Raw genomic sequence first — 18,751 nt, 5'->3', positions numbered from 1 at the left:
GGTTTAACAGGAGGGCAAAGTCATCTCCTTCACCACCAGCTCCTCAGGGAGGACAGGGCAAGGGTGCTACAAGCAAGGTGTGGGATCATCAGGTGTGATCCACACACCCTGCCTTGCCCCTTCACTGCTCAGTAGATCAACAACACAAGAATCAACTGCAGAAGCCTCTGAGGGCCCACACCCTGCACCAAGTTCCTGCTGCACCTGGTGGGACATGGACACAAGCAGTGGAATGAAAGCAAGTCCTGTTTACTGCCAACAACACAGGTTTTTCCTTGGTGATGACGGGTGACAGCCAGCCCCCATGGGGGAAGGAAGGGACTTGGCCAGGAAGGAGGATTTTCAGCTCTCCATCTCCCACCGCCTGGAGAAATGGCACAAACCTGCAGAGTTGTTCTGGTTTTTGTTAATGCCTTTTACATAAGGGGAGCCTGGGATGCAGTTCCTGCCAGGCCTTTCATGTACCAAGAGCTTTGCTGGATCCCTCAATATGCACCATACCAGATTTTTTTACTTAATGAATTGCTCTCAGAAATATATCAAAGAGCTTCCTACTTGCCACAGCCTCACAAGGGGAATGCAAATAAAGTATTATATAAAAACTTCCCACTGGCTCTTTTTGGGGAAGAAAAAAAATTCCAAACATAAAAGAGTTTAAAATTATTCCATTATCTAAACCTTCCTCTTTACAGAGGCAGTAAGGTGCTCAAATATTATTTTGAGTACCTGGTCTTTGCCCCAGAGGCTCACACATGGTGAGACCTGGCAAACTTTCAGGGGTTTAGTGGAACATGGCCACGCCATGCAGCAAACAGAGAGATCCCAGCAGGAAACAAGAATTACAGATGAGCTGAACATAACTGTGAGACCAGGATTTTCTCAGCACATGAGTTCACAAAATATATCTCAGGAGATTCCCCCATGAGCAGACCATCTTCTCGCAGCCACCCATCCACAGAACTGGAAAGACCAGGGGGTTTCAGGGGGAATTTTCTCTGTTTTTAAGCCACTGCTTTGTATGGGATGCTTATATGGCAGCCTGTGGGAACTGACTCCAAGTCCCACACAGCTGCTAATACAGGTCTCACCAAATAGTGCAAGAGCAGGACAAGTCTGGGTGCTCTTTTCCAGAGACACCCAACAACATCAGAAACCAGCAATTTTGGAATATCGTGGACTGTTTTTACCTTCCTTTTTAATGAAGGTAAAAACACTTAAAAATGAAGGGTAAGACCACTTCATTTTTACCCTTATATTGTATTTTATTCAGAAATTGCACTAACCCCCTTACTCGTACAACAACCAGCAGATCCTTACATACACACATACTATATAAAAATGCATAACAAACACACACAATAAAAAAAAAAAATCTTTCTTTTATTTTTCTTTACCTTGCTGGATCATATAGCCCAGAATTTCAAAGGCATCAAATTCTCAGGGAGGCATAGAGGGATTTTTCAGGCATGGGAAAGTCATCTTCTCTCTAGGCTTCCCTATAACCTTCAGGAAGCCAATTACTTCTGAAAAAGCAAGACTGGACTACTCTATCTTCACTGAAAATGAACCACATGCTGAATATATTTCCAGGAGTAACCTAGATTTCCATATAAATGCCCTTTCTGATGGCCACGTGAGGCATACCATGGTCACTGATACATAACCCACATTTTCACATTAGCTGAAGCCAGCAGAAATCTCACATCCAAGTATTTTTCAAGTATGACTGGCAACGCAGAGATCTCAGCTGGAAACAAAACAGGAAAACTAGGATTTCAATTTCCTGCCCAAACCCCTCAAATACATTAAAAAAACTGCAACAAAAAAAAACCCATCACAACAACAACAACAAAAAAAAAAAAAAAAAAAAAAAAAACCACAAAAACAAAACAAAACCAATAAACCCCAAACAAAATAAAAAAAACCACCCCCAAAATGCAACCCCTTCCTCCATTGGGAAGTCATTAGCTTGCTTCTTCCTTAGCAAGTTTGAAAAGTGATTAATAATTTCAATTCAGGATAAGCATCGTAGTAATGACTTTTTTTTTTTTTAATATTGAAATATTTTAGTGAAAACCAGGAATGGTAAGAAACTGTACTTGGTCCTCACCAGCAGTGTTTAACTCATGTATCAGTGACAGTGAGAGAAATGCTTGCCTGGACAGAGGAACAATAGCTTGCAGCTCCTCTTTGGTGCCAAGGAAAATTTGTTACTCACAGTTAAAGGGAGCCAAACATGGAGAGAGATAATTACTAGCTCTGCTGCAGGCTGGGAGAGAGCCCAAACACAGGGTAAGCAGCTTGGGCATCAGCGAATGCTGTTTGTGTGTAGGAAGGGAGCTCCCTGTAGGAGGAGATCAAATACATTAATTCTCCAGGAAAAAAAAAAAACAGCAAGGAAAAAAAAACAAACCCTATGTAAGCTGAAACAAAAGAGTGCATGGCACCAGGCAGATGGAGGAAAGTAACACCCATGCATGACTCCTGCATTCTCCTGTGGTCTCCACCAGCCACTAGTACATCAGCAGAGCCCCTGGATGAAGGGCCAGGGACCTTCTTCCCTAGGGAAAGCCCCATATTGAGCCAAGGAAGCCTGATGGAAAAGGCCAGCCTACCAACTGAACATCCAGCAGCTGTCTGCAGTGCTGGGAGGGAGCCTGACGAGGTTTTGCTGCTGAATATTTTGAAGCAGATCACAGCTGTAATAAATTAAACCCACAATTCCATCTGGCACCTTCAGGAGCTCATCCAAAGCAGTACCTCTGTCCAGCACACGCCCTCCTACAAAACAACAGCCTGCCTTTGTTGGGTGTAGGTGTTGGTAGAGGTGCTACCAGCATCCCAGGGCCATGTCAGGGAAAGGATCCCTCAGCCAAGAACTTCCAGCATGGCTCCATGGGAGGAAGCTGTGCCCAAAATGAGAGCTGCAACATGCCCTGCTCAGACTGGCACAGCCTCTTTTTACACCCTGCAAGGGGCTCCCAGATTCGCCCTCATGGATCCACACACAAGACTGCACCTGGAGGACATCAAACAGAGCAAGAGAATAAAAGCCACCAACTTGAAGCCACTTCTCTGGGTGGGACATCCACCAACCGAAGTAATTGGAAACACTGCTCCCCTTCCCTCAGATGCCTAAATTGCACATCTGCTCAAGCAAGTGCTGCTGTCATAGAGATGATGGTCTCACAGTGACACAGCAGCTTGTCAATCAGATGAGAATGATCAAACACAAGTCCCCACCCAACCCAACTCTCTTCCACGGGGGTACTCACATGAGGAAGGACAGCCACCTCTAGCAGGGCCTGGTAAACACTCCTTACTCATGCTCACACCATGTCCAAGCACCAAAACTGATTCACACCTAGCTCCTGTCACTGCACGACCAACTCAGGCTCTCAGCATGTGCAACTTTGCTGCTTCTGCCAGCTCACCCTCTCAGCCGTGTAATGCTCTTCCCTGCAACACCATCCTTGTGCTGCAGCACACAACAGAGAAGCCCAGCTGCACAAAGATCCCTTATTCCAGCTACATCTCATCCTTCCAAGTCAGCTTGGATGCTCCTAACAGCCTCCTTACACAGGTGACAATAAGAAAGTTTTCTGGAATAAATGTGACACTCCTTATTTTTTTTCCTTTAAGCTCCTGATGAAAGCATCCGTCTGCATGTCAGGATGTTGCCTACCTCCCATGGTTTGGGCAGGAACGAGCTTTCAGATGCTAAGCAGAGGGACACATCTCCCCTTCCACATGAGAGGGACAGCTGCCAGCACCTCCCAGGGGAGGCAGTACAAGAAATAAAGGGAAAGGTCTGGGGAGGAGGAACTAAACACAAACCCTACCTGGTTATGTTCGTGAGACGACGAGCCCTTCCCTCGGGATGGGGAACAGCTGCCATCAAGCTGCTCGCTACAATCCGCCGTCCACTGCAAAAGGGATAAAAAAAGGGATTGTGTAAAATAATAGCTGGGCTGGGCAAAACTGCTGCGTCAGTCCACAGTGCACAGAAAACACTGTCTGGCCGCGGGCATCGCTGCACATGTGCCGCACCCCCTCCTTTTTAAGGATGATCCCAAAGGCTTCGGCTTGGAAATGCTCCACTCGCTGACAGTGGGTAGATGGAAGAAGCAGGAACAACTGTAGGAAAGCATTTGATATGGTGCTTTGCAATAAAACCCAGCCCAAATACCTCCTTGCTGACTCTGACAGTGCTTGGAACCCCAGGTGTGTGATACACACTAGGGTGACTTATCACTCATTTCCATGGAAAGATGGAAAATTTCTGCTTTTCCCAACCTTCGTTCCCAACTCTATTTGCTCCAAGGACAGATACATGATCTGGGCAGACAATATCCTGTGTTTTCATTTTAAACAAAAGAGAAAATGAGTATGGAAGCTGTAGGGCTGGCCACTGCCATATGTGGCCATAGGGGATTAGCAGATTCTTAAGCCAGCTTGCCCCAACGTTGGGCAGCAAGGTGTGTCCACAAAAATAACTGAATTTGGTGTCATTTGTTGCCTTATTTTTTTTCCCCCCCCCCAAAGAAATGTAGGGCTGCATCATACTGGTGAAAAAAAGCCCAAACCCAATTTTCACTCAAACATTCAAACATACTGGTGAAAAAAAGTCCAAAACCAATTTTCAGACAAACATCAAAGATGCTGCTTAATTCTAAAGTCATTTTGTTACTCCTTCAACAAAGTGGAGACTGACCAGCCCCACTTCTGAGGTCTTCCACGCTGGAAGCCCTTGGCTGCTCCAGAGACACTCAAGGCTTGGTACCATCACCAAGGATGTGCCAAGAAAATGAAAAGTCATTTCCATACAAACAACCACCTGAGAGCTTCCTGACAGGTATGGATGAGGCCACAAAATAAAAAGTCTTCACTACAATTGCCCATGATCCCTGCCCTCATCAGAGAGCCTGTCCTAGCTCACATATGGGGGAATTTCAGTCTCCTCTCATTAAAGAGCTGCCCACCACTCTCCTGTCACTTCTGCTGAGCCCCCCTGGGCAGGCTCATGATGCCATCACTCTTGAGAGTCTTTTATCTACCAGACGTATCCCTATCTGCTTTAACAATTTTAAGTGCAACCACATTCCTGGAAAGGTATCTCAAGGTACAAGCTCACTCATTATCTCCACAGCAAAATAAAATCACCTTTTCCCTCTGATTTTCCTCTTTTTTCCTGGTGGGAGCAAGACTGGGGATATCCCCATCATGGGAACATCCACATTTTGGGATTCTCTGAAGTGGCAATGGATTCAGCTTCTCTGGGAGCTGAGTGAGGAGGATGTGCCTTTTTTTCCTTCCCCAGCAAGGAGTGCAGTTGAGAGCAGGAATGTGGTACCATCCAAGCAATTCACATACACATGGCTGAACGGATTTATCCACTCTCAGGCAGGGAAAATATCACAGCCATAAGGAAACAAACTGCAGAAAGATTAAGTAACTTGCCCAAAATTAAAGATTTAGTTTCAGGCAGAGCTTTGCAGTTAAAAACAATTTCCTTGGTCTCAGGTGAGTGCCTTTCCCTTAAATCCATCATTCTCCCTCTAGCTCTCATTATTGAGGGAACGTGCCACCTTCCATCAGGCTGGTTCCCACCAGAGTTACTCCAGTCAGCTGCAGGATATGCGCCTGTTTATTCCTTGCTTTGCTAAGAACTGATCAGGAAGAGAAAATCAGAAATAAAATTTTCTGATTAATTTTTATAGATGGAAAAATGAAAAAAAACCTTTGTGAGACATGAGAGAATTCCTTCTTAGTGCATCCATTAAGACATGGCTTGATAAATGCAAGTAACCAAAGTAAAAGCCCGTCTTCACTTTTTGTCCAATACACAGCCCTAGAAATAAAAAATGTTGCATTTTGATGGAGTTCCACAATAAATCCTAATTAAACTTCTGCATCAATGGTCTGGGGTACAACCTCATTTAGCTGCTTCATTTGAGTTGCCTCTATAACTGGTTTAATTAAAAGGTTTAATGTTCAGATCTTTCATTATTACGAATTTTTCCTTTAAAATAAAACCCAGCCATCTTGAAAGAGAACACTCTCAGAACTGACATTAAAAACCCAGCAGCTCCTTTCTTCCAGTGAAAGCCAGGAAGGAAAGCTAAAATTCATTTCCACAGCTGGAAGATGGATTTGGTTGTTGCAATCAAGGATCTTAATGTAAAAAACGTGCATGGTATGCCATGAGTATTAGAAATTTTTGTCCTTAAGATGCAGAGGGGGCTTGGGCTTATTGGCAGAGCAGTGGACTGCCTGGAAGAGGTTACAAAACTTTGTCTATTATTTCATTTCAAATTCAATACTACTTTTGAGCTTGACACATTAATAAGCAGAACTTGTCTGACCCGAAGCCCCTCCAAAGTGTCACTTCAAACACAGACACCTTCCAGCCTTGGGTTATAAAATCACTGGATTTTTAAATATATTTTCTCCCATTTCTAAGGGCTTTGATCCTCAAATTGTAAAAGACCTCTTCACCAAAATCTATTGTTACAAAGGTTCCTTTGTTTGGTAATTTCCTTACATTGAGATGATATAAAACAGGTCTAGAGCTCTGGGTCAGATTCTCAGCTCCAGCAAACCTGCAGAGTTCAGAAAGATGAGATCAAACACTGCTGATACCAGATAAAGATGGGATCCTTCATATGTAGAATCATGGAATGGTTTGGCTTGGAAGGGACCTTAAATCCCATCTTTTGCACCCTCTGCCATGAGGAGAGACACCTTCCACTGTGCCAAGTTGCTCCAAGCCCTATCCAGCCTGGCCTGGAACACTTTCAATGATGCACCTCGAGACCATAAAAAACCAAACCCAGCATCGGGAGACTGCTACCAGCAGTTTGGAAACCTCAAATACATCCCCCCCAAACAAGCGAGCTGCCCCTAACCCAGTGTTTTATCACACCCTGCTTCACTCCAACCCCTGAAAAAGCTACTTCAGCTGAGAACACACTCTGGGAGCTCCCAGTGTGCCCCCCAGCCCCTCTCCCACCCCACAGTGAGCCTTTCACCCACCTGTGAGATGTGGGACTGTGTCTTCTCGCTCTCGCCGTCGCCCTCGGTCTTGTCGGTGAGCAGCCCCTGGACCTGGTACTCCAGGACGTAGCTGTCGATGAAGCGCTCCAGCTCCTCAATCTCCTGGGAGCGGCTGCTCCCTGCCTCCGAGGAGGCCGACGCCACCGAGGAGCTCTCCATCCCTTCAGGGGACACACTGGGAACACTGGGGGCCTGAGGAAGAGAGACCAAAAAGACAGCGAGGAATTATTTCCCAGTAATTATAAAAAAACCCAGCAGACAAAGCTTATCGATTGCCACAAGCAGGATATTTTTTGCTGTACATCTGCATTTCCAATAGAATTTCTAATAATCCTAGGTGGTTGCCTTTAGGGCTTCCAGGCATGCAAAAAATGTTCCATTTCTGTAATATTCCTGCATTTAAGGACAACACACATATTTCCTAGCCTCCTGCTTAAGAACCAAATTACTGAAAATCTCCAGACATATGCATGAGAGAAAAAAATGTCACACTAAAATGCTTGATTTAATAAATCCAAAGCAGTAGTTGTTCTGGATATGGGTGAGAAGCTGGGGGTAATGGAGAAGGGTGAGGAAGAGGATGATAACTGAAAAGCTTCTCTAGGACAGTGGCAGTAAATAATGCTGAGCTAATGGTGCAAGTGTAAATGGTCCAGTGAGGAGGTGAGACAGACATCACAACAGAATTCACTTTTAAAACCTCTCACTGCAGAAAATTGCCTCTATAGGAGACATAGGGGATTTATAATTCTCTTCTCCCTCCTGCTTCTCCAGGGCTCAATGACAATAACACCTTAAAGAAAGGAAATCACCAGCTTCTGCCTGGGCATTGCACTGGGCTCTGCTCCCTGTGACAGGGACAGGACCCAGGGCAGGGCTGGAGCTGTGCCAGGGAGGGTTAGGTTGGATATCAGGGAAAGGCTGTTCCCCAGAGGGTGCTGGCACTGCCCAGGCTCCCCAGGGATGGGCACGGCCCCGAGGCTGCCAGAGCTCCAGGAGCCTTTGGACAGCGCTGCCAGGGATGCCCAGGGTGGGATTGCTGGGGGTCTGTGCAGGGCAGGAGCTGGAATGGGGATCCCTGGGGGTCCCTTCCAACTCGGGTATTTTATAATTCTATATTCGGAAAAAACTAGGCTGTGGCTCAGTGTCTTGTGGCAAATCTCATATTCCTCCCGTCCTGCAGCTGGGAGGGAGAAGACATGGGAGCTGCCAGCACACTGCAGGACACAACAGCTTCATCCCTCACCCTCTCTTTCACCAGGAATGGGTATTTTCAGTCTGCTTTGAGACAAGTATAAAATCACTAAGCAAATCCAGAGTGAGTCACATGCCATCCAGAAGGGAAGGGGAAGGAAAAAAAAAAATGCTCCCAGCTCATGTAGTTTCCAGCTCCTAAACTATTTTCTCCTCTGTCACTTCTGAACAATTGTGGCATCATTTGGAAACTGCCGAGAATGAGCAGTTCTGGCCTAAGGATTTCATCTGCTCAAGGAATTATTCCCAAATGTGCCCAGACTGTCAAAAAGGCTCATTATGTAGACCAATATCACACATTAGCTCCTGAACAAAAATCATATGCCATATGAAAAAGGACAAAGAAAAAAGAAGAAAGTGAAGAAAGAAAAAAAGAAGGAGCCCCAGAGAGTGTGGAGTCCTGGAGGAGGGCATGCTTCTCCCCTTTTCACTAATTAGTGCCAATTACAAAAAGGAAAGCACCAATTATCAAACAGGAAGTGCTAAAGAAAGAGTTGGAGAATAGAAGGCTCCCATGAGTCCTGGAGGGGTGTGATGGCATGGAGAGACGGCACGAAGCAGGGCATCACTCAGGATGGAGTGAGCAGGGTCCGAGCTTATCCTCCATCTCACTGGGCCACACATTACCCAAGCCCAAAGGTTTTTTTTGTCTATTTCAGACAACACAAATGATGTATCTGAGATATTTGTGTATCTCTAGTGGCAAACTCTAAAACAAATTCATATTGTGGTACCTTCACCTCTCTCTAAAGGAAACCATCACTCAACAGGAAGAAAACTCCTGCTCTTCCTCGCAATCTGTGCCTGGAGCTAGTTTCTCACCTCACCTCACCCTCAAAACACACACAAAAAAGGTTTTCAAAGAAAAACCAAAACCCACACTTGAGCATCAAAGCATTTACTATCTTCCCACACTGAGCAAACAAATGTTGGTGAGAGCTCTTGATGAAGCAGTGATCCCTTGGCTCTGTGTTGGCCCAGCACCTACCACAAAGCATTCCCAGACACCAGGTACATTCCTTAATCACAATAAACAGAGATCAATCTCAAAATTGTTTTTTTTTTCCCATTTCCCCCTTCCTTTCACTCTACTTTGCCAAAGCACAAAGTTTGTAAGTTTTGGGGGTCTGAAAATTACCTTCCAAATCTTTCCTATTCCTGCAAGTGTTCAAGGCCAGGTTGGATGAGACTTGGAACAACCTGGTGCAGTGGAATATGTCCCTGCCCATGGCAAGGGGGTAGAACTATAGGACCTTGAAGGCTTCTTCCAACTTAAATCCTTGTAAAACCTGACGATTTTACAAAGCCCATGTTGTGCTCATTACTGTGACCATAAAAGAAGGAATCATCAGCAGAAAAAGTCAATAGATGTGCAAACTGCTTATTATAACTTAGTAATTATCAGCATTACTGTAATGTATAATTATTATTAATAGCTGTTATTAAGGGTGATCTAAATGGGGTTCTTGCTCTAGCAAGATTATACATTTTTTTTTAGCAATTATACAGTTTTACCCTTCATCAGCAAATAATAAGAACAAGTATTTTTTATGACACTTGTAGGCTCATTCCCTTTCTCCCAAAGGTGCTCCAGGCTTGCTGAGCTTGTGGAAACAAGTGGTGAGTTTGATAGGTGAAGAACAGCAATGGAGAACAAACCCACTTTGGATTAGCAGGCAACAGAAGAGTGGAACTTGCAACCAAAATGATTTAAGAAGTACTGAGAAGACCACAGACATGCAGAACAGTGATGCATTTCCAGGTCACTGGAGGCTGAGTGAGAGGGCCCCACATGCACGTCCTCGCCCAGGGAAGAGGTTCCAGCCACACCAAAAGTTCTCCAAAAGTTCTCCAAAATCTGGACTGCAGCAGGCTGGCAGTGCCAAGACAGAACAGCAGGGCAACCTCCCACAGATTGTCCCCTGGGATGAGACCCACCTGTGTCCCAGCCACGCCAAGGGACTCCAGCCCCCAAAACAAGCTTCTGGGCAAAAACATTCTGGCACAGCAAATTACACCAAAACTGCAACCATAAAGAGATCTTCCTAAAACAATTCTTACAGAATCACTGAATCATGGAATTGTTTAGATTGGAAAGATCTCCAAGACCATCAAGTCCACCCCCCTGGCAACGCCAAGGCCACCACTGACCCATCTCCCCAAGTGCCACATCCACATGGCTTTTAAATCCCTCCAGGTATGGGGACTCCAACACTGCTCTGAGAAGCTCTGCTGGAAGCTCTGGACAAGCCTTGCCATGGAGGGATTTTCCCCAATATCCAACCTGACCCTCCCCATGCCCAGCCTGAGGCCGTTCCCTCTCCTCCTGTCCCTGTTCCCTGGAGCACAGCCCGACCCTCCCCAGCTGTCCCCTCCTGTCAGGAGCTGTGCAGAGCCACAAGGGCCCCCCTGAGCCTCCTTTTCTCCAGGCTCAGCCCCTTCCCAGCTCTCTCAGCCTCTCCTGGGGCTCCAGCCCCTTCCCAGCTCCGTTCCCTGCCCTGGACACGCTCCAGCCCCTTGGTGCCTCTGCTGTCCTGAGGGCCCAGAGCTGTCCCCAGCACTGGAGGTATCTCAGCACCAGCATCCCCAGGGCCCTTCCCAGCTTTCCAGCCCCTGTGCACCAGCCTAGAGCTGTAGGGGGCTGGGGTGACTCAAGAGCAAGCCAATTCTCACTCCAATTCATCCAGACAAATTCTTGCTCCAATTCTCCAGCCACATCCTGACCTGCTATTAGGACAAAAGCAGCACACCTTGCTCCTATGCAAGGTCCAACGCGACTGAGCACTAGCAAAGGAAAGAAAATTAAGAGATTGCTTTGCCCAGTGTTTTGCTTCCACTGGATGGATGCTAAGAGCTGAAGTGCTCTTGCACACTTGATGAGTTTCTTTCTGAAGGTTGTGGCTTCCAAAGGCAAGAGAAACAGGAATACCACACTGTCACACACAACCAAAATGGTGAAAGTCATACGCATATTTTCTTGACAACCACATAGCCAGGAGCTAATACCCAATGCCAACACCTAGGTAAGGTCATTGGAAAAAATCTCTAAAATACAGAGTTCAGGTTGAACTACTTCATGCATTGGGCTTCCTCTCACCTAAACTGAAATTCAGATATTGAAAGGTGTAACCACCTCCAAAGCCCAATAAAGGGCTTTCCCACAACATGGCCTCAGCTGTTTAGGCCTGACTGACTGAGGGCATTTAATTGGAAAACTCATGTCTCTTCCTTACCTATCCTTTGGTTAAACACTAAGAAAATCCCAGCCCAATCCTCCATTCCTCCAGGTCTCCAAAGTGAAGTCAGGAGGAATGCAGAGCATCCTTTATGCAGAGAATATTTATTTCTCAGAAATGCCATCACAGGCCAGCTGCTGCAGAGACAGACTGTGACAGGCTACAGAGATATCCTGACATCCCTGAAAGCCTTTGTCTTGCCACATGGGATTTATCATCCCAGAGTTTTCTAGGAACAAGAGATGCTTCCTATTAAAGGCAGCTGCAGTGCAAATTCTTCACGTACCAATGCAGCCACCTGCTTCCAGAATGTTCTTTGATAGGACATCCAGCATCCCTATCGTGTTAGTTCTCCCTTGAGTATTTATAACAGACTGTGATCCAGCAGGTTCCTTCTGCTCTGAGACACCTGGGACACAAACTGTGGAACAGCTCAGCAGCCCAGATTTGTCTGTGCCTGAATGGGATGATGATAAAACCAAACTAAGCTGATCCCCAGGGAAACAGAGGGAAAGGCACCAGCCCAGACCCAGACACCACATCCTCTCTCATGAGTATCCAATGACAACTTTCACATCACTTGTGCAGGCTCCAAAACCCACCCCACTGTTCTCCCATCCCTGTCCCCTACAGACACGTTGGACATCACCTCGTGCAGGTGGAGGTGGATATCCAGGCTGAGGTTACACCATCTTCTGCTCAGTGCCTCTCTGGGGCTGGGCAGGACGGAACAGCTCATGGTCAAACCCTCCATCATCACCTCCCTCACATTTCCTGCTCACTGAGACTCCAAGCCAGGCTTCCTAAAGCTGCTGCTGAAGCCCACACAGAAGGAGGAAGTCCCTGTAGCCCCAGACAAGAGAGATGTTTTGACTACACAGACCAGGGAGGAGCAGATAGTACAGGAGAGCCCTTCTACTTCTTATCTGCTTCTTTTCAGCACCTTCGGGTCAAGTGAAACCCTCTGTGTGTCTCAACTCTGCAAACAACCACCCACCAGCTCACACTCTGACAGCAGCACAGGCACAAGGACCTTTGACTGTCTGCGTTTGTGGCTGGAACTATTTGCCATCAACACGGCTTGATTTCCAGCATCTCCTTTTAATGAGCCTCTTCTGCAGCAATATTTTCCCTCTCCTCATTCAGCCCTTTTCCAACAACAAGTAATTAGCAATGCGTCTTTCTCAAGCGGTGAGAGCACATCAGAGAATGAGACGAGCAGTTTATCTTTATTGCTGGCAGGCAGCTCTCATACCCAGCCACCCGCAGGAACAGTTACTATGGAAAACAAAAGCAACAGAGATGAGCCATAACTCTCTGCACCCAGGTACTGCTGCATCTCCACAAAGCATCATGTGTCTTTCTTGGATATGCTGCTCCAAAACCACTACCTTTCCAGACATCAAAACATCAAGCACAGAAATGTAAATTATTATACCCCGGATCTGACCCCTTTCTAATTAAAATGTAAACACCTTTGAAAACCACATGAGTGTTTACTGATGGAGCCAGCCTTGGGCTTTTCAGATATTGACGCATACACAGCTGGCTGAGCATTTAATGTATTTCATCATCCCTCCAGTCTCAGGTCTGCTTTCTGGTACCTGGTGATGCAGAAAAGCCCTAGTGACAGGACAGGAGCCCACCAGCTGTCACACTGCAGTGCCACTCACGAGTCTGGCACAGAACACAGCAGGCAAACACCAGGGTGCATTGAAACAGAGCCGAAAAACAAACACAGAAATAAATGGAGAGGAAAAAAGAGAGGGACAGACAAATGCTGCAGAATCCAACCCAAAACAGCCAGCCTGATCCCTCAAGAAAGGGAGAGGAGTAACCAGAAAGCCAGAAATCCTCGTTCTCACCCAGACAACAATTTATTATGTAGCTTGCTCCCCTGCAATAAGCAACTCTTTGTGGTTGGAAAGTGAATCTTTTTCCTTTTCTTCTCTTTAAACAAAACCAAAGCCACATCACTTTTAGAAACATAAAGTCTTTTTGTGTGTCAAATCTGTGCATGAGGTTGGAGTGGTTTTCCACCAGATGGGCTTCCTTGCCTGGGGGAAGACATTACCTTTGGCTTGTGATACATATTATCAAAAAAGGAAAGGCAAAAAACAGCACACAACTAAGAAAAGTACTGTCTGAACATCAGGTGAGAGGAGGTGGGTTTTTATGGGCTCACCCTGTGGTGGGATGCTCCACTACAGGGGATGTCAGGGCAAGGAGACTGCTGGGGCATCACTGGCTGCAGCAACAACAGCAAGGAACACTCACAGATTTTGATACAAATTCAATACATGCAAATGCATCAGCATTTCTAGATATAAAATCTGAAACAGGCCCTAAAAAGCCTCCAACCACCAACCCCTGAATTGTGAACAGCCTGAGTTTTATAACCTATTTTACACTGGTTCATGCTACAAACTGAAAAGCCAGTCTGACTTAAGCCAGACATAATAGATTTCCACGTTCCCCTGCTCCTACTATAAGCTAATGGAACGAGAGTCCACATTACATGTTACCCTTGCTATTTTTCACCTTTACAAGGAAAATGTTGCCAGGTAAAGATATTGAACAACTATTATGAATATGTGAGGAAAGAGCTTTTCACACATGCTCTTCTCTTCAGAGCTGCACTGCTTCTCCTTGGAGAGCACAGAGCATCACTGTGGCAGCTGGGCAGGATGTGATGGCTGCAGGGATCGTGCTGCAAGACATGAACCAAGGATGTTCTCCTGCCAGATGAGCTTGCAAATGTGCACCATGCACCTGTGTATGCCCTCCTGCAATTCACCCGGCAGGCTGCAATCCTCAGGCAACTAACACCTGGTTTTGTGCCCAGCTCTTCTGGTACCCCAAGGGATGAGCCACGATGCCAGGGAAGCAGCAGCCAGGGTACAAAACTCTCTGTGCAGGCAGCGCTCTGCAGGCAGAGAGCACAGCCACATCCTAAATAAAAGCACCACAACCATGAGCTCATCCATACACAGTCACTCGTGCACCCGTGCCGGCTGCCACACATAGTCCTTTGTAAATAACCAAAGGGAAACCATTATCGGGACAAAATCTTTTCTTTCCAGGCACCCAGGCAATATAATAGGCACTTGGGCTGTGAAAAGCTCTGTAATCCTAAAAGACACATCCAACTCTAAGTTGAGATGTCAACCTGCTGAAGTAATCCATCCCACTGGTGGCTGCCCATGGGAGGGACTGGGCGGGAGCAGTGCACCCCGGTCAGCAGCGGGGCAGGCATGGAGGCTGCTTAATCCCTATTAAGTCATGCCCATGGCTCACTGGAAAAAAGCATTTTTGTGCCTGTACACCAGCTTGTAGCAGCATTCAGAGAACATACCTTGGCCACCAGCCAAAACGCTGGAGCTGCCACTCCCTGATGGATTTTATGCTAGGAGGAGCCAGCTGGTTCTCTCCTCCTGGGAATCATAGGATCACAGAACAGTCTGGGTTGGAACAAACCTTTAAAGGTCATCCAGTCCAAACCCCTGCCATGGACAATAAAACCTTGAAGAGGTTGTTCCAAGCCCCATCCAACCTGGCCTTGGACACTGCCAGGGATCCAGGGACAGCCACAGCTGCTCTGGACACCCTGGGCCAGGGCCTGCCCACCCTCCCAGCCAGCAATTCCTCATTCCCAATATCCCATCTGTGCCTGCCCTCTGGCCCTGGGAAGCCATTCCCTGGCTGCTGTCCCTCCATGCCTTGTGCCCAGTGCCTGTGCAGCTCTCCTGGAGCCCCTGGAGGCCCTGGCAGGGGCTCTGAGGTGTCCCTGGAGCCTTCTCTTGTGCAGGTGAGCAGCCCCAGCTGTGCCAGGCTGGCTCCAGAGCAGAGGGGCTCCAGCCCTGGCAGCATCTCCGTGCCCTCCTCTGCACTGGCTCCAGCAGCTCCAGGTCCTTGTGCTGTTGGAGCCAGGGCTGGGGCAGCTCTGCAGGTGGGGTCTCACCTGAGCCCAGGGGCACAGGGGCATTCAGAATCCCCCCTGCCCTGCTGCCCACGCTGGGGGATCAGCTCAGGGCAAGGGGTTCAGGCTGGGGCAGGCCCAGCTCTCACCCACAGCACCTTCTCCTTCTCCCACGGCTGCTCCCTCTGCTCATCCCCACCCTGGGTTGATCCTGGGGGTTGCCCTGATGCAGGTGCAGCTCCAGCATTTGGCCTTGTTAAACTTCATGAGGTTCTCATCCTTAAGGATTCTTACCTCCATCCCAACTAACTGCTTCCCTCCATCACAGCTTTCCTCTTTTTTGGAAATTAAGCTCTTCTGTGCAACTAGAATAGGGACAGGAGAGCCTCTGGTGCATCCCAAATTCAACATTTCTGGAAGATGAGATAGGAATGAGGAAGCAACATGCTTCTTGTAACACCAGGCACATTCTGCACCATTGAAAGCAAATCTTCTGTGGGTTCTGGTTGCTAAAACCAAAGGGAACAATCCTTCCCAGCCTTGGGTATGCTCCTGGTTGGGATGGGGTTACATGCAAAGAGCTTCATCTAAGGCAGCTCTCACACCTTGAGAAGATCACCGAATCATGGAATGGTTTGGGTTGGAAGGGACCTTACACCTCATCTCATTCATGTCATGGGCAGGGACACCTTCCACCTTCCAGGCTGCTTCAAGCCATGTCCAACCTGGCCTTGGACACTGCCAGGGATCCCGGGGTAGCCACAGCTGCCCTGGGCAACCTGTGCCAAGACCTCATCACCATCAAAGGGAATAATTTCTCCACAAAAGAGTTTTTTCCTAGATGCCCTTGCAAACCCTTAATCCATTTTTCAGGCTACAAGGATGTCACACCATGCTCTCCCTCATAATTTCCCACTGCACTTAGGAAAGGCAAATGTAATACCCAGACAAACACAGATTTTGCACTGGGCTCCCAGCAGCTGTCCCAGCAAGGAACATGATGCAGCACAGGCACCACAGCACCCACCAAAGGTCTCACCTAGCCCAGGGATGCTGCTGTGTGGCAGGGATGGCCTCCCTGTGTGAACCCACCACACTGGCAAAAGTCACAGCAGCAGGAATGCCCAGCCAAGGACAGGGGGAAACCAGACCCTCCAAGCTTTGCTTTGTATAAGCAGCATGAGCCAAGTCCACCAGCTCAACCCTCCTCTCAAATCCATCCCCAGCTTTTAGCTCCTTCCAGCAGATGATGAGACAGCTTGAATCAATTCACCAGGAAAACGCCTGCCTTAGGGAACCAGCCCAAAAATACCAAGCACCTCCCCAGACAGGAATTTTTGGGAGCTACTGGCCAGCCACCAGCCTCCTTTTTGAGGCTTGAAGTGCATTTTTTTGCAATCACTCCTAGACTATCACTCTGTTGGATGCTCTGCACCAGCAATGCTGCCACAGATCTCCAAACATTCCCTTCCCAGGTGGCCTCACTCCACCTGTGGTTATTCGCTCCTAAACTGCAGCGAGTGAGAGATGACATGAAGCCAGCAATGGGGGTGGAAAGAGCAGCCTGCTGACTCCCAGGGTGTAAAGATGCTGCAAGCACTTGCACAGCTACATTTATCACCCAGGGGACCTGGCTGAGCCCTGGCAGGCAGAAGCAGGACAGGGAGGTGTTTGTTATAACAAAGCAAACAGAGGACAAGTACTTTCAAGACATGACAAGTAAACTGTTTTGAAATGAACATGAGCTTGGCTGGTCTGTTTACCTCCACCAGCAGCAAGGACAGTTGGGACTGGCCCTGATCAATACAGCTTTGGGATTTACCAACCCTGTGTTCTAATCTTCCCTGCTGTCAGTGACACTGTGACACCAGTCCCTTCTGCTAACCCCAGGTCTCAGACCACAGAATCACAGAATGCTTTGGGTTGGAAGGGATCTTTCAGTCCCACCCCTTGCCATGAGCAGGGACACCTTCCAGTGTCCCAGGTTGCTCCAAACCTCATCCAGCCTGGCAATGGAAGCTTTCAGGGATGGGCCAGACACAAATTCCCTGTGCAACCTGTGCCAGGGCCTCAACATCTACTTTTTTCCTAATATCTAATCTAAATCTACTCTCTGTCAGTTTGAAGCCATCCCTCTGTGTCCTGTCACTCCAATAGCCTCTCTCCATCTTTCCTGAAGGCTCTCCTCATGCAGTGCAAGAGATCTTTGCTGAGTCCCAGTACTGCTGCTGCTGTACTGGGCACATAAATATAAAATTTGTCCCAAAATATCCCTGAGTTGCTCTTTGTGTCCAGCTGTTGCATCCATGATGGACCTAAATGTGCTGTGCACTTCATGTGTGACTGGTGTGACACATCTGCCTCACTTCCCTCTCTTGTAAAACACAAACGTTGCTTTTTTCTTTCATGGTACACTACATTTCCACAGCTCTCCATTATGGTGCCAAATAATTTAAGACATTTCAGTTGGGATTGAAATGGGACTTGACATTATTTTGTTTCCTGTTTCAACAAAATATCTGCTCTCATTGAACCCAGCTAAAAATACTCTCATCCTCCACAACTATGCTTGGCACCATGATTTCTCTACTGGCTAATTAAAAAAAAAACAACTAGAGTTAGCAATAATTATTTGTTGAGGACAATTCACAGTATGGATAACTTTGGACACTCACCCAAAGGATGCAGCAGGGCAATGGGATCATTGGGGGAGGGCTGTAGGTGCAGCACAGGGGAGCAGCATCTGCAACTTCAGCAGAAACATCACAGCAGGAAGTCTGCTATTCATGTACCTTTGACTTCAGAGATTAAATAGAGAGCTCAAACTATATTGCTTTGCAGGGAAAAAAAAAAGGAAAAAAAGGGAAGAAAAGAGGCAAGGGAGAATCTGATTAATCAAGAAACTGCTTAGGGATACACCATCAAAGGCCCTTGAAGGTAGAGCCCCACCATTCCCAGCTCTTGGGTGCCAGCACAGGGTAGGGATATCCATCTGAGGGGTCTTTATGACCCAACAATTCAGTAGCAGAATATAACATGAGACTGGAAAAAGCACTTCTGCAATAAATTATACAGTATGAAAGAAAATAAACCTCATTCCTACTGCTGAGGTAGTGAAAGACTTGGAGGCTTCAGAGGAAGATGCCAAGAATGCCAAGATAAACATATAACTCTGGGGTTTGGGGCAGGTTCCTCCCACTCCTTCAAGAGGTTTCATAGACCCATGGAATGGTTTGGGTTGGAAGGGACTTCAAAACCATTCAGTGCCATCCCTGCCATGGGCAGG

General features: G+C 47.2%; 1 protein-coding gene across 4 annotated transcripts in view; it reads right to left on the bottom strand.

Annotated features, from left to right (window-relative positions):
- The window catches only part of CTIF (cap binding complex dependent translation initiation factor), a 147,082-nt gene that overhangs the window by 112,849 nt on the left and 15,482 nt on the right, over nt 1–18,751 (bottom strand). For all 4 annotated transcript variants that reach the window (XM_059873390.1, XM_059873388.1, XM_059873389.1 and 1 more), the window contains exons 2-3: nt 7,036–7,248; nt 3,843–3,926 (exon numbers count right to left, since the gene is read on the bottom strand). In XM_059873390.1, coding sequence (XP_059729373.1) covers nt 3,843–3,926; nt 7,036–7,215 — 264 coding nt within the window. In that variant the 5' untranslated portion in view covers nt 7,216–7,248. The remainder of the gene's footprint in view (nt 1–3,842; nt 3,927–7,035; nt 7,249–18,751) is intronic.

This window comes from Haemorhous mexicanus, chromosome Z (assembly GCF_027477595.1).
Source record: "Haemorhous mexicanus isolate bHaeMex1 chromosome Z, bHaeMex1.pri, whole genome shotgun sequence".
NCBI classification, from domain to species: domain Eukaryota; kingdom Metazoa; phylum Chordata; class Aves; order Passeriformes; family Fringillidae; genus Haemorhous; species Haemorhous mexicanus.
The sequence above is the reverse complement of the archived record's forward strand: the minus strand, read 5'-3'. Positions and strand labels throughout refer to the sequence as shown.